We start from the raw sequence: 16,477 nt of genomic DNA on the forward strand, positions 1-16,477 counted from the left end.
CCCTGCAGGCGCCCGCTATAGAGGGAATTGGGTATTGAATGTCATCATTCTTATTATCTCTAAAATAGTGTCATTTAATGGTGTTAATGCAAACTTTCATTGTCCACAGCTCTGTGTTATTGTTTTGATTTCAAAAGTTAAAGCTAAACCTCTCTTAAAAGATTATCTATACACAAAACTGGCTTCCAGAATTAGACTGTTAACTCATTAAGTATTCATTGCCAGATTTCCACATTTCTAGGCTTCCAGAGTTGCCAGATTTCCACATTTCCAGGCTTCCAGAGATAGCCGGTTAACTCATTAAGTATTAACTCATTAAGTATTCATTGCCACATTTCCAGATTTCCACATTTCCAGGCTTCCAGAGTTAGACTGTTAACTCATTAAGTATTCATTGCCAGATTTCCACATTTCCAGGCTTACAGAGATAGCCGGTTAACTCATTAGGTATTAACTCATTAAGTAATCATTGCCACATTTCCAGATTTCCACATTTCCAGGCTTCCAGAGTTAGACTGTTAACTCATTAAGTATTCATTGCCAGATTTCCACATTTCCACATTTCCAGGCTTCCACAGTTACACTGTTAACTCATGAAGTATTCACTGCCAGATTTCCATATTTCCACACTTCCAGAGTTAGACTGTTAACCCATTAAGTATTCATTGCCAGATTTCCACATTTCCACACTTCCAGAGATAGACAGTCAACTCATTAACTATTCACTGCCAGATTTCCAGATTTTTACATTTCCACACTTCCAGAGCCGGATAGACTGTTAACTCCTTAAGTATTCGTTGCCAGATTTCCAGATTTCCACGCTTCCAGATGGGCTAAAATCATTTGTTACCAGAAGTCTACAAACCCCCAAATTATTTAATATATTTTACATACATTATCTCTGCTGCGCCTAAATTTTGAATAATTTTGCTTATGGATCATTCCATTCTGATGACGCGTTCTGTGCTCTTCTACCCCAAGTAAACGCCAGAATTCCACTGTTCCTCAACAGGTCTAGCCTGCGAACGCAGACGTATTTCCGCCTGTCGTTTCTCTCCGCCGAAAAATAGCGTCTGCGAACCCGAGCCACAAAACGATTTCCGTGACGTCAAAATTTTAAGCCAATCAGAGTTAAGCTCAGAAAAGTCCAGAAGTGCCACGCGTGTAGCCTGCGAGAGTATCGCGCGATTGCGTGGGGAAAACAATGGCGGACAATGGCGGGTTAGAAATGGAAGTTGCGCTGGGGAAAGTTTGTGAAGTGTTCGGGTTCAATAAGTTAAATGAACATCAGATAGACGCCTTAAATTACGTTGTGAAAGAGAAGAAAGACATTTTCGTTAATCTTCCAACTGGATATGGAAAGTCGATTGTATTTCAAGCGTTGCCTGTTTTGTATGCTTCTCTCGAAGCAAACAGTGAGAACAACATTGTGATCGTCGTTTCTCCTCTTGTGAGTTTGATGAAGGACCAAGTGAGCCTTTTATCGTCCCTTGGTATAAGTGCGATATCACTGAATAGCGACACATTGGAGACTGAGAGAGGTAATATCGAAAACGGCCGCTATTCGATCGTTTACGGATCACCAGAAACCTGGCTCGGTGACACAAGATGGCGAAAGATGCTTAAAAGTGACACGTATCAAAAATCGGTTCGAGCCATTGCTGTCGACGAAGCCCACGTTATTTGTCACTGGTAAGTTTTTGTTTTATTTTTTAATTTTTCAGGTTTCTGAAAAAGACAATAAGAATGATTATTTTTTGAAAAATATACTAGTGAGCAGCACTCTGCGTTGAAACGAACAAGTTGTCACTTTCACTGTTGAAACGAACAAGTTATCACTTTCACTGTTGAAACGAACATGTTATTAGTTTCACGGACCATGGAGCACGAACTACTGCAGAGATTTTTCTATGTTTTTGTAATAACTTCGGTTGAAGTTCAAACCAAATCACACTGTTAACACAAATGATAATTTCTAGACGATTTCTATAATTCAGTTGAGCGGAAAGGAAATATCTCATATCACCTTCACTTGCCAGAAATGCATGGCACGTTTTCTCAAGTCTTACTCCATTTCTGCCCTTGCCTTTGTTTGCTGCTAGGGTTCAGAAAGCAATGCGGCCGTCTGATTTTGTTTTCACGTTTGATTACGTTGTTAAGTTGTGACTAAGCTGGCGAACAGGGACCATAACAACCAAGATAGTACTCAAGCTCTCGTAGGCTAGATCAGTAACACTTCTTTGCTAAGGTTTATATAATAAGCTTATATTGTCTCAGTACAGTGAAGTGTGAACTTTATCAAGCACAACCCATTTATTTAGTACTTTTTACTTCCCAAATCTGAAAGAATAATACGAAGGAATGAACATTTGGTAAAATATTTATTTAACACACTTGCAGTGCAACAACTCCAAGGGCCACCCAAATTGCAAATTGACCAATAGTGTTTCCGTGTTAAACCGATAAAAAAAATTATAAATTTTAAATTTATTGCTTCTGAAGTGTGCAGCTTCCTAAGATTTGGCATTTGTCAGAAATAAAATATATTTTTTAAAGACCGAGGTTTTCATTTATCAATGTGCACAAAATTTTGTCAGGTTATGCTAAAATGTTCATGTAGCCTTGGTGGAAGTAGTCATCCTGTAAATAAACCTGAAATGTTATTTTAAAGACAATTCTCAGTTCAAATCATAGGATGAAAGTTTATTTTCTAATTTAAAGTAGGCTGTTATTTTAAATGCTTGAATTTCATCTTATATATTATTAGTAAGACAAGGAACTCTTACCCTATGATTTCAAACAATATTTCAGGTTAAGAGTGGTAGTCTCCTTTTATTATTAAATTTAACACATTTTTGCTTTCAAGCTTTTGGTTGTGATATGTGGGTCCAAAATGAGTATAATTTGACTAATCATCAGCACTAAGTTAAATGCCCTAAAGGGGGTTTAGGGTATTCATTTGACAAACATGTATCTTTATGTGAGAAATATTTATGTTATGGTGTTTCTCCAAACCAATTGTAAGTTAATTTATGAAACGATTAGACTAAAGGTATGGTAACAAGGACGAATAAGTTGGAAAGGTGCTGACTGAGTTGTAAATTTCTGTTTTAGGGGACAGTCCAAAAGCCAAAAGCATACTGCTTTTAGAGTTTGGTTCTCTAGACTCCACGAACTCAAATCCCTGCTACCTGGGTGTCCAGTCATCGCACTCACTGCAACGGCCACCAGTGACACAAGGGCAGCGATATTTGAATCACTATTGTTTGATAAGCCTCACATGGTTCTTGAGAGCCCAGACAAGGAGAATATTAATTATGTTGTTCACTACATGGACAAGAAAACCAGCCTATCAGACTATTTTTCGTGGATATCTGATGAGGTAATTGAACATGGCACGAGAGCAACCAGGACCATCATTTACTGTCAGACGATAAAACAATGTGCTGTTGTTTATTCTACTTTAAAGATGCTCCTCGGCAATAAAATGTACGAAGATCCGTCATGCAAAAATGCAAAAAGAGTTTTATTGGAGATGCTACACTCATGCAGCCCCTTGAAGAACAAGGAGAACATTCTAGAGTCCTTCCAGTGTGAAGGGGGCTGTATAAGAATCCTGGTAGCAACAATAGCTTTTGGGATGGGCATTGATTGCAAGGAAGTTCACCGAACTGTGCATTTTGGTCCGGCCAAAAATGTTGAAGCCTATATGCAGGAAAGTGGTAGGGCTGGCAGAGATGGCAAAAAGAGCACAGCTTACATTTTGTACCAGAGTTTACAATTAGGACATGTAGAGAGAGACATCAAGAATTTTCTCTACTTAAAGTCCTGCAGACGTAAGTTCTTGATGGATTTCTTTGATGTTCAGTGTTCCCCAAAGGTCCCACTGCATTTGTGCTGTGACAATTGCTCTTTGGCATGCAAGTGTGGACTTCCAGAGTGCAAGATTCTTAGCTATCCATTCAGCACTAAGAAGCCTGTGTCTTCAGATCTGTCAAGGAAGCGTGTTGTATCAGATGAACAAGCTGTTACACTTGAGACTGAACTTAAAAAATTCCACAAGAGCTTGCTACTAACTCTGTTGAATCGTGATGCCAGTGGAAATTTGAAGGTTTTTAATCACCCATCATTATTGCTGGGTTTTTCCAACATCCAGATTTCACAAGTCCTCAGCCATTGCTCTGTACTGTTTACAATTGAAGACATTTGTAACTTTGTGGAAATATGGGATGTGTCACATGCCCATAAAATTAATTCAATCATGCAGAAAGTCTTTGGAGACATGTGTGCCACTGAGTCAGTCGAGGATGAATTATCGTCAGACGAAGAAAATGATCTATTACCAGAAGACTGGAATGACCTTTTGCTGGATGAGGAACTTGCTGAAATGGCAATAGAAGAACTGACTCAAGCTGATGATTCACAGGATGAATCATTTGACAGTGCTCCTAAGGATGTCCCTTTTGTTGCTTTAAATGCATTAATGAACTTAAGTTTCGATGCAGTCTTATAAAGCTTGTTGGGCTTGAATGCTGTGAAAGGAAACTCGTCGATTACAAATGTGTAATTACTATTTGTGTACTGAAATGTTTCAAAAATGTAAGCACTAAATATATCTGAATTTAGGTATTTAGTGTAGTTAAAGGTGTCACCAATTAAAAGGAAGTCTAAATTGAAAATCAGATATTGTTTAACTGGCACCTCATTACAAGTTTGCACTTATTACCTGTTAGGTAATTCTCTGGTTTGACATAATAAATCTGATATTGGAACAGTATTTACAACACTTTGTCTCTACTTTATGTCTCTACATGTTTACAATTAAAGAAAGTTTTGTTTTCTACAGAAAATTCCTTGCAATGTCACCAAGAAACTAGCTTTGGGTATTAAGGCCTAGCCTGTGAATGCAGACGTATTTCCAAGGTAGTATATTATACAAGATTTAAACACCTTCTAGCACCTAAAGTGTATTTAAACCTTGTAAAATTATCCTACCTGGCTTTAATACCCAAAGCTAGTTTCTTCTTGTGGTCTTTGATCCAAGTATATACTTTAGACATGTCCAAATGTTTAAGAGGATCATGTTGAAATAGTGGGAAGTGGCGGTAAACTCTCCCCTCCTGTTGTTTAAAGACAGCCTTGTCCACAAGTTTCTTCAGTAGTTCGTCAAAGTCTTTGCTTGGAAAATTTGAGACATGTTTTCCAGAACGAACTGCACTCTGCAGACTCTTGTCAATTTTTGCAAATAAATTCCTCACTGGCTTCTCGGACCTTGCAATTCGTGTCACCGCAGTTTCGGTAACATTTACACCTAGATTGTTAATCCCTTGCTTGATATGATTATTGCTGTGTTCCAGCTCTAGGTCAAATGGGATGTTCTTCCCTAAGCCTCCATGGTTGTTTACTGACCTGTTCCAGGTGAAAACTTCAGCCTCACTCTCACTCAGACCACCACTAATAAGCAGTGACTGATAAAGACACTCAAGGGCATATTTGGTGCTGTGAGAATCATCAGCTTTGCAGAGCAGTGTAAGGTACTTGTACTGTCTGATGACTCTCTCTCCATCCCCCTCAGCAACTGCATCCAGGAAGTTCATAAAGAACAATCCTTCTGCTAGCAGTGCCGTGTTATAATTAAAAACATCGTCACTGTCCTTATTGGGTGGAGCTTGGGACTCTGTGGGGGTGGAGTCATAGTTGTCTGAGATAACAACAGGAGGGTCATGATTGAGTTCATGTTTCTGCCGGCTCTTTCCGTTGTATTTGAAAGACTTCGTACAACCCGGGAATCTGCAGGGAAAGCGTCCTTCTGGGTTTAACTCGATTTGATTGATCATTTCTTGTCTTTCCTGAGCAGAAATCATTGTTGCAATGGTTTCGTCCATCATGGCCTTGTTAACAACAAGTTGATCCACAATCATCTCAGCAGCTTTATGCAGAAACTGGAGTTGCTTAAATTTATCCCAGGTTTCTAGGTCTGCTGGGATAGGCAAATTCTTGGGTTGGTCTGTTTTACTGGACATCCCAAGTACTTCGAAAGCTGCTGCTACAACACGAGCTGTGACTTCAAGAATCAGAAAGTCTCTGTCAGGTCGGTAGGCAGTGTGTGGATCTTCCCTCACATTGCGTCGGTTTATGATGTTTCGATCAGAGTACATGGTACAGTCATCATCGGAAGAGCTTCCAGAATAAAAGCGTCGGTATATGAGCTAAAAGATGCACTAATAATTAGACGTGTATCCAATAATATGTCTTACAGCAAGGCGCCCAAATGTGTGACCACTTTTAATTTATTCACATTCTTTCGTGCAGATTTAATCCAATCAGAAGTCAACTGCAAGCTATCCACGGCTTTTGATTGGATTAAATCTGCACGAAAGAATGTGAATAAATTAAAAGTGGTCACACATTTGGGCGCCTTGCTGTAAACTGCTTAGAAACGATTTCCAAAAACAAATGCAAAGTAAGGGCAGCCTAAGGAGAAGACACAGGTCTTTCACGTTTGTATATACTCTTGTGCTATCACACAGCTCTCAGCAGTGCTCAAAAATATGCCTGCTAAGCTAAGTTGCTCTTAACCAAATGTTTTTTTTTTTATATTTTATCAATGTACATCAAAATTTTTTCTGCTTTTAGCTCAAATCTATGAAATTACATTTAATCCATTTTTTTACATTTGCTTCCATGCAACAAGAAGCATAGTATCAGGAGCAGAAACCTACCTCAAGGATCTTAACACCAGTATGCCAGTCTCCAATTTGCACATTGAACCCTTCCAAGCGATCTTCGGGTGTGTATCCATTTGACACAGAATGGATGCTGTTGACAGCCCTCTCAATAGACAACTGGTCACCAGCACAAAGTTGATTAACAAACATCTTCTCGCCATCACTCCTTGTAAATGGGAGGTAAGACTGGAATTTCCTTAGAATTTCGATCATGTCCTCTGTGACATTCTCGTTTTTGAACAATACCCCCATGGGTAACTGAAATGAATGAATTAGTGAATTAGTGTAAAATGTGGCAAACAATTTGAAACACTCAATCCCATTCCTACTCAATTCCCCACCACTGGCATAAAAATGCTTCTTTTAGGACCACCCCGAAAAAAAATCCAATTATTCAAAACATACCCTTTGTACAATAATATTTTCTTTACTGGCAAGGTATAAGGTACAGTGACTGGTATATGCCTGCCAGGATCTCGATAAATTGGTGATACAAAATGGTGAGAGATGATTAGATTCCATGGCAGGGATTTTCATTATTAACTGACACAAACAAATTTTTGTCAAATTAAAGGAAGAGACATTTTTTCAAATGAATAAAGGAAATGACACTTTATATATATTTTTTTTCTAATTAGCAAAACTGGATATTTAAACTACTTACAGACTCTGATCGTTTGGCCATTTCTGTTGAATATTTATGAGGAATGTGTGTAACACACACATTGTTTAGTACTTTAAAGCATTCTAGGTGTTCGACAAGCATTCTGGCTACTAGAACAATATAGTTTCGTCGCTGTCGCTGCTGGTCCTGCACAGAAGGTAGAACTGCCATGGGTGATACAGCAAGAACATTCCTTGGGGAATTGTCAAGTTTGTTTCCTGAAATTCTGTTCATTACAACTTTATGGTTCACCCAATGGAAGTCAAAGTTTTGATTGTCTTTGCTCATATGTCTTCTTTCCAGTTTTCCATCAATATTATCAAAAACAATAGCAAATCCAGAATCTAAGTTCAATTTGGCTTGCTTTAGTTCTGTCTTGACACTATCCATTTGTTGATTACACATTTCAGTGCAAATATGCCCAGTAGTGTTCCCACATCGTTCAATCAGCGTGGCAACCTCTGCTTCCTTTTCTGCAACAGTTTGATGACCTTCTGACATGTTTTTTTGCACATCTACAACTGCTTGATCATGCATCTCTCCAAGGACATCCAGTTTTTCACGAACTTTATCACTTGAACATGTCACTTTCATCTTCGCAAGTCGATTTAATGTTGACTATATGTAAAAAAAGAAAAGGCAAATCAGGCTGTTTAAAGGGTCACTAATAACACTACACCATTCAGCTCAATTATTTACAGTTATTTACATATTCTTTTGCCTGTTAACCAAGCAAAACGGACGAATTGCAATACACCATGGCTAGTTATAAATAAAATTTATAAACTACACTCTGCAGTGATAGTAGTAGCTTTAATGTAAAAATAAAACTTACTATACCCACAATACTGCACACAGGTCTTTTCCAAGTCAAAGTATTGTAATGGCAAAAAATAAATTACATTATAATTTTTATAATGCAAGTTTATGTTCTTACTTTTCATACCCTTCATTCCTATAGACTGTATTGTATGCTTGAGTGTCAATAGGACTTGAGGATTTCATAAAATCAGACCTAAACGTTTTTAAAACATGTAACAAGATTGTACAAAGATAAAACGTAATCCTCAAAAACTACCAGATGTCTCACCTCTAAAGAATTCGACTTGAGTAGAATACCAAGGGTTGCAGCACAGCCATTCATGTGGGAATTTCGCTGCTTGAGAAGGATAGAGCCTGACACTGCTACACTGGGCAACCACTCCGGATTGTTTTGCTTCCTTGAGTTTGCACATGTCATTAAAAACGCATAGAAGATAGGCGCCCTTTCCTTCCACTCACAGCACAATCCCTTGAAATCGAATTCTGTAAGCTTTTCTTTCGTTGTAGCTCTGAGCATTGAGGGCTGTCGTCTTGAACATAGCCCATTCACTTGAAGGGTCATTAACTGTAACACTTTCTCGACAATAAATTTCTTTAGTGTCTCACTCTTCAACACCGCTCGTGCAATTCGCTGGGGAGAACCGTACGCGATCGCTTTACCAATGACTGCATAATCGTCCTTTAGCTCTTTATGAATGGGTTTGCTTGGGTATTCCACTCGTAGGTAAACCTTTGTTTCCCTTTCCTGTATTTTCGGAACCTTCGACTCGTGTGATTCTTCTTCACGGCGCGGTGTAGACGTAAACATTGTGCCGCTCGCGCTGATACCAACGAAGGCTCTATGGACCAAGTTTGGTGGGGCAAACACAGGCGTGAGAAACGTAGAAGGGATCGGACTTAAAAAAATTCCGGGGTTTGCAAGTGTGGTGACGGATGGTGTGGTCGAAACGCCGCTGGATGAAACAGTGGAACATGGTTCGCCAAAGTTCAGACCTCTCTTCGCCTCCGGCGTGCTGCTGCAATCTTTCGCCAATCTTTTGACTCGAAACGGCACATTACCGTCAAAATCTCTGCGGATTTCTTCCTCGATTTCGCTTAGTTTATGTTGGGCATTTTTTAATCGCACGAGTCGATTATAGCACTTAGTGCGACAAATTGCCAGCTTTTGGTGGTCCACGTACACAGACAAATCTACGTTTGTTGCATGCTTCACCAGTGCAGGAATGTCCAAAGCGCTTTTTCCGAATACATTAACCTTCTCATTTCTAACTGCAAAGGTTTTTCTACAAAGAACGCAACTTTCAGCATCATTTGAAACCTTTTTCGGAGTTTCATCCATGGTTGATTGTTTCATATGCCATAGCGGGAAATCTCGCCTGTTGCTCGATGTTCCCGCCAAATGTATTTGCGAGGGAGCCGCGCGCGGAGTATTCGAGTCTCATTCTATCGCCGCATCTGATTGGCCGAAGAAAAAACAAAAGATTTGACGTCACGGAAATCGTTTTGTGGCTCGGGTTCGCAGACGCTATTTTTCGGCGGAGAGAAACGACAGGCGGAAATACGTCTGCGTTCGCAGGCTACAACAGGTCGGGAGCAAAAATTTTATGCAATAGCCCAAATTAAATACTCATCTCGTGTATTCAAGTGAATACCAATTTTAAGCCTTGGATTTCTGCCACTGAATTTTTGAAAATTCCAACCTCAAACACTTAAAATAAAAAATGAGCATTATTTCACAGCAAAAACATTGCTTACCGAGATTGAGATAACAAAGAATTTTAGACCGCGGAGTCCATTTTGCATTCTCACCAGTATCGCCTGCATCGCAAATGAAGTAAGGCTTTCCACCCTTCGAATTCTCGAAAACCTTGGCGGATAAACTGACCACTCGATGTGTTCCATTCTCACCATTTATTACTTTGTAAACCTTGAATACTTCACAAGAATGACATCACAACAAAGAGAAAACTTCGCTTGATTCCTGTGACTGCACGCGGCCATTACCATTGAGACTGCAGTTCAACTCTCCAGCGGACTTTTGTTGAGAAACCAATCACGTTACGCAAATCATCCCATGTGACTTCCCACGTGACTATTGTCAGGTTGAATCGTTACTTTTGGCGCCCGTTCTGTTTTAAATTTATCTCTTGCTGTTGATCGCTCGTGAGAAAATGTTTTGTATTCTAAATTGTTACAGGAGCCAGTATATGTTATTTCGCTTACAGTATTTATAGAGAACAGGTTTTGCTTTGTAAATGGCGAATAGTAACTTGTGATTTTTGGACCTGATCGAAGGTCTTGTTTATGGTGGAACGTCATGGCAGTCGAGCAGTCGTTTACAAAGTGCTTTGGTGAGTGAGAGTTCTACTTAGCTAATAATGTAATTATTTCTCCAATAAAACCGGCTGGACTTTCATGGAACCGAAGGCCTGACATTTACAGAAGCATAACACTTTATTTGCTCGAACTGCATTTTAGCAGTTGGATGTACATTGTATGTTTATTGACATTCTTTCCGCCGTGTGTGTGACGTCCGTTACACGAATTTTTGCTTATAAATTTCGCTCAGGAATTGAAATAATCTCCAAACCGTTTACTTGTAAGACTGTTGTACAGTGGAACCCCGATATAACGATCTTCGATATAACGATATTCCCGATATAACGATGAATATGTTATGTCCCGGCAATAGTAAAATGTATGGGACAAAACCCCGATATAACGATTCCTCGATATAACGATATAATTTTACTGCCCCCTTGGCATATCGTTATATCAGGGTTCCACTGTAGATTGTGGATTTTTCACAGTGAATTTCCCAGGGAAATGTTATCCAACATTTCTTGTTGGCACTGATCTAATTGCAAGCTCAGTAAACTGTTCATAAAGTTCATGTGCACAGTAACTGAAATACTGAGAGGTTAATCGGGAATGCATTTAATTTTTTTTACAGGCTTAAAAGAAGAACGAGGAAACCTTAAACTGGACAATCTAGAGAGAACTGAACTTTATCATTCATCTCATGCATCAGAAGACAGCTAGCAGCTAAGTCTGTTTCTTTCTAATGTCTGAGTCAGAAACCATTAGCCATAAGTTTTGAAGTGTTGAATTTATATGTCAATTCAAGGAATCTGTGTTAAGACATTGTTATGAATGCGCAAAGGAATTTAATGGAAGTGTAAATTAACATCCGAAAAGTGTTGACCGAATAAAAAAATGTATGTTACAATTGAGTCAGAGAGTGTTTGCAAAAAGTTAATTTTCTGAGTTTATAGCATGCTTATATTGTTTGGCCAGTCTGGCTAAAGCCTGGCTTTCAGGCCAAATCCTGACCCCGGTTTCCCTGGTCTGGCCAGGCCGGGCTTACCCTGTGGCCGCGGCTTCCCCGGATTTTTTATCCCTTGGCTAGCCCGGCCAAACCCTGGCTTGTGGCCGTGCTCACCCCGGCTTTTAGGCCGAGTTTTGACCCCGGCTTTCCCCGGTCTGGCCGGGTTCCTGATGCAAACAAAATGAAATCTTATAATATTATTATACAACATCAGATAAGATAAGATAAGATTTTATTTACCTCTCCAAAAATGGTTTTTCAGGGCAAATTACAATAAAATGTTAAAAATGTACAGCTAAAAAATAAAATCATTCTAAATATACAAGCAATATTGTGTTATGCCATTGTATTTAAGAGTAAAAAAGATTGTACAACTGTAAATATTCAAGATAATATTCATAATTACACTGCAGAGTTTTGATTATTCAGCCCTTGTCATATCTATATGGTAATTTACAAGCATGCACTCCTTATGATAACAGTCTATCAGCACATGTCACAGTGCTTTAACACTTGTCAGTGGAAATATCACATGTTAACAAGACACGCAGGGGCAAACGGTTAGTGCACTGGATTCCAAATCAAATGGTATGGGTTTTAGGGTTAGAATTTATGGACCAATTTACTTACATGGCAACCTAATAAATAAACAGATTGTATCTTGTTGGCATCTTAGAGAAGTATACTTGAAGTATACTTCAAGTATACTTTATGTGGAGTATACTTCAACTGTACTTCTTGTGAAGTTATATACTTCAAGTATACTTTTTAAGTGACCAAAAGTATTGTACTTTAAGTATACTTCTGGTAGTATACTTAAAGTATACTTTAAGTACAAATGAAGTATACTTTTTTGTGTGTTTTACAGCCATTTAAAGTATACTTCAAATATACTGAATTCCTGCAAGGGGTCGTCATTTTCAATTAGGTCTTACAGTAGAGACGAAAACGGCATGTTTCAAACGTTTCCACTCTCGAGAGCGAAAACATGCGTTTTCGGTCACAAGAGTTCGATTGGAATCGGCGCAACTTATTCTTCCGACAGGGAAAGCGGTGTTTCTTGCGATCAGAAACAGTCTGAAAGAGGGTGTGGATGGGGTTAATGAAAGCTGAGAGTCTGCCAAATTCTAGCTGTGAGCTGAGAAATGCTGCACTTTTTGACTGCTAGATGAAAAATGCAACGTATCGTAGCGTCACGTGATATATGCCCCAACTAAAATTGGGGAATATCCAAGTGATTTTTCCCAGTGTTCAGCCAGATTGTATTGTTATACGTTAAATAGAACTGAACATTTTGAACAGACCAACAATATTTTGAACGCCAACATAATTATTTTAACGCTTAAAAGCGTTAAGAGAAGGTTTCCCCATGTAAGCCTTGTGTAAAATTATTTGAAGGACAATAAAAACAATAGCCGAAATTTGGCTTCAAAAATATGCACGGATATTTGTCCTGAGACATAATGTTCGCTTCTGGGAAAAGATAATATCCGTGGACAAATATCCGTACATACTTTTGCTCCAAATGGAGGCTATTGTTTAGGCCATCCCAATGAAATGTTTCGTTTCCCATCGCCCGAACGACCCATTTTTTTCGAAATGTAAAAAAAACCCCAGATTCACTAGTCAAAGAAGCAAGTACTTCAATTAACAAGCACACGATCTTGTTTTATTAACAACAATTGGTATGATGTGATGTCTTTTTTTGTCTTTAATAAACATCGATACTACGTTATTTCAAGACTGTTAAGGAATAACGAACGAAAAGACCACGTTTTCGAGTTGACTTTGTAATACGGCAGGCCTTTTCTTTCCTAGCAGCCCGGCCTTTTCTGGAACCCAGAACCCTTCAAGTGTTCATTCTTCTTCTTTTTTTTTTTGCCCGACCGACCGACCGACCCACCATCACAAGAGACGGAGCGATGGGAAACGAAATATTTTATTGGGATGGCCTTATCAGTGTATCCTCCGCGAGGTATATGCTCGCTGCTTAGTCTTGTGGTAAACTTTTGATTTGCAAACCTTCCTGAATTTGTTTTAAGCAATTTTTAACTGTGTCAGAAACACTAAAACCACTTAACGCTCCCGGGGAAAGCCTCATTTCACTCCACTTTATTCCGGGTTGCTTAGAAAACATCAATGCATTAAAAAAACAACAACACCAATTCATGTCAACCGTGACCTTTAATAATATCATTATCAAAACAACACAGTTGCTTATTAATTACCCGCTTGTTCATATACGGTAATTATTTCATTTAAGTTCACTTAATATACTATTTTAATGCGTATACATGTTAAGCTTAACAGCTACCATACAAAATAGAAAATCATGAAACGCTACTAGTACATAGAAAGCTAATTGTTTATAATCAATGCCTTAGTAAAAATATAAACATTTTCTTTCAATGATTTTGCCTTAGTAAAAATATAAAAGTCTGCATGATTGGATTCCAATCAAACGCAGCTAGAAAATCAATAGAAAATCGAAAAAGATTGTAAATACCTGTATATCATGTAATATTTCCTACGATCAAAAGCTCGTACGTAAAGCTTATTGCTTATAATCAATTACACTTTATGTGAAAATGTTTCAGGACAATCTTTTAAATGATTTTTCCATGATTGGCTTCCAATCAAATGGAATAAAAACATAAAGATAATACTGATTGAATATAAAGCATCTAGAAAAATGTATTTTTATCCAATGATCGTTTTGCCCTTTTCCTTGTGAACTAGTGTTAATTGGAGCCATGTGTAGCATTATAGGAAAAAAAAGGATTATTTCCTTTCACCATTGCCTTAAATTTGCACTGAATAAGTCATTTAATGTAAACAAACAAGAATATATCGCGAGCATTATCAATGGTACTGTCACACAAACTGGGATAAAATTTTAAAAAAATGCAATCCGTTTCAAGGGTCTATAATTCAGTTGACCTATCAATGCGTCACATGCCTCCTCCTAAATTCTGCCCAACCAGGTGGGGGCACTAGGAAAGGTATAAAATCCCACCTCTCGTCAGCTCTTTCCGAAAGTGATTGTGGTGCAAAATTTTGAAATTCAAACTGGAAAACGAAAGAACCCTCTAAAATTACTGTGGGTGGGGCTTGCCCCCTGTTAATAGGATATAACTGCTGACGACAGTGTGGACAGCGGGGCATCATTTTTGTTTGGTAATGAAAGCACTTCTGCAAACACGATTCGTGAATTTTTTTTGAGCAGCAAGGAAGTTTTCGAGAGGGTTCCTGCCCTGGAGTGTAACAAATAATGCACTTTGAAATCAAAAATCGTTCCATGCGCTCTTTATCTCTCTTGAAATTCCTGCGTCTCTTTTTTTCCCTGTTGTGTGACTAACTCAAAAAAAAAAAAAATGTCAGTATTAAGGATGACTCCATTGTGCTAACAATTTGTAGATTGTGTTGCCCCGACAACTGTCCTTAGATCACACAAACGAATGTTTGAGTTTTGCAATTCATTCTGACAAGAAACAGTGGAGTTTCTATTTGCGTTTATTACCACGGACAATAATTGTCCAAAAACTTTAAAAAAAGGTTAACTTTGAACAGTTCGATTGGTCAGGGCAGGGCGCTCAATCGGGGAAACACAATCTTACTTGTCAGTAGGAAAATCTCTTGCATAAATCGTATGCTCGATGTCAAAGGATCCTCAACTGTTTAACAAACACGTCACTTTAAAAGTTTGGCTTGGGTTTTCAGTGCAGCGCGCGTTTTTTAAACAATCTAGAGCTTATTTGGCACGAATGGTATTCCACTCAGTGTACGAAAACCGACCCACAGGTAACTTATGCACGAATGGCTTCCATTCAAATACTTCGCAGCGGGGCTACTTAAGATATGTATGTTTTGTTTTTGTTTTTGTTGTTCTAATCCACCAAACTTTAATTGATTAGTTAACAAATAAACATGCAACAAGAAAACATAAAACTTTATTCAGGAAATGCAAATTCCGAAAAGGAGCGATACATTTCAATTTTAAATGTCGCGACTCTGTAAAACGTATTTGCAAGCCGAACACTATTTTAACATAGTTGCTGGCAAATCTCTTCCTTGGAACTTCTAAGTTCGTAGATGCCTTCTTCTCTATTGTAATGTACGTCAACGGGGTAGATTAAACTAGACACGTTTTCTTCCCAGAGTGAATGGCCTACTTGAAATCTATAATGATTCGTGTTTTCCTCTTTAAACCAAGCGAGTCGAGCAGTTCGACCATCCGCGCTGTACTTCAATACCTTAGCCAAGAATATTTCCGGCGATTTTGCTTGAACATCTGAGGGTACAAGGGCGCACATTTCCCCAATGGCTGGTGGGATTCTGTCTGTCTCTGAGTTCGTGTCCTCATCCTCAACATCGGAAGGCAGAACAGGATCATCTATTATGGAATTAACTGCAGACTGGTTAAGATAACGATAGGCGCGCTTCGTTCTTTCCTGCTGACTCCTTCTGTCATAGATCTGCATCTGAGTTCGAAGGCTGTGTTTACAAGCGCGCGCTAAGCTTTCAGCTAGTTGGACGTCTGAACAATCTTTACTAGACCTGAAATGTTCAATTAAACTATGGCGCATTTCGTTTATTGTGCAATGAAACCCAAGATTCTTTTGGAAGATTTTCGCCACGTACCGGGAAAATGTACTTGGGGATCTGAATGCCATTCCCTGGGTGTTGACAAAGAAAAAGTCATGTGTAGAACCCTTAGCCAGGAGTTTTGGTCGAGACCATTCTGTGAAACGCTTTAAATGGAAATCAAGGAATTCAAACTCGCTGATGTCGATGAGGTTACAGCCATAAAATTTAACTGTTTTAAACCCCTTCTCAACAAGACGGGTTAAGCCTGTTTCGGCAAAAATGATGAGATTTTCTCCCGCGGGCAATTTTCGGACGAGTTCATCAACTTGAAGCTCTGGGACTTTAACA

General features: G+C 38.7%; 2 protein-coding genes across 2 annotated transcripts; one reads left to right on the top strand and one right to left on the bottom strand.

The window, feature by feature from the left end:
- Positions 1–1,020: 1,020 nt before the first annotated feature.
- Positions 1,021–4,793, top strand: LOC144640406 (bifunctional 3'-5' exonuclease/ATP-dependent helicase WRN-like). The gene is made up of 2 exons (XM_078499565.1): positions 1,021–1,692; positions 3,115–4,793. Exons 1-2 carry the CDS (start codon positions 1,205–1,207, stop codon positions 4,511–4,513), a joined length of 1,887 nt encoding a protein of 628 aa, XP_078355691.1. The 5' UTR covers positions 1,021–1,204; the 3' UTR covers positions 4,514–4,793.
- Positions 4,794–4,902: 109 nt separating this feature from the next.
- Positions 4,903–8,938, bottom strand: LOC144640405 (uncharacterized). The gene is made up of 4 exons (XM_078499563.1): positions 8,483–8,938; positions 7,393–8,010; positions 6,723–6,986; positions 4,903–6,209 (listed from the first exon to the last, which is right to left on the bottom strand). Exons 1-4 carry the CDS (start codon positions 8,774–8,776, stop codon positions 4,992–4,994), a joined length of 2,394 nt encoding a protein of 797 aa, XP_078355689.1. The 5' UTR covers positions 8,777–8,938; the 3' UTR covers positions 4,903–4,991.
- Positions 8,939–16,477: the final 7,539 nt, after the last annotated feature.

Source organism: Oculina patagonica, unplaced genomic scaffold (assembly GCF_052425735.1).
Source record: "Oculina patagonica isolate OP01 unplaced genomic scaffold, crgOcupat unplaced3, whole genome shotgun sequence".
NCBI classification, from domain to species: domain Eukaryota; kingdom Metazoa; phylum Cnidaria; class Anthozoa; order Scleractinia; family Oculinidae; genus Oculina; species Oculina patagonica.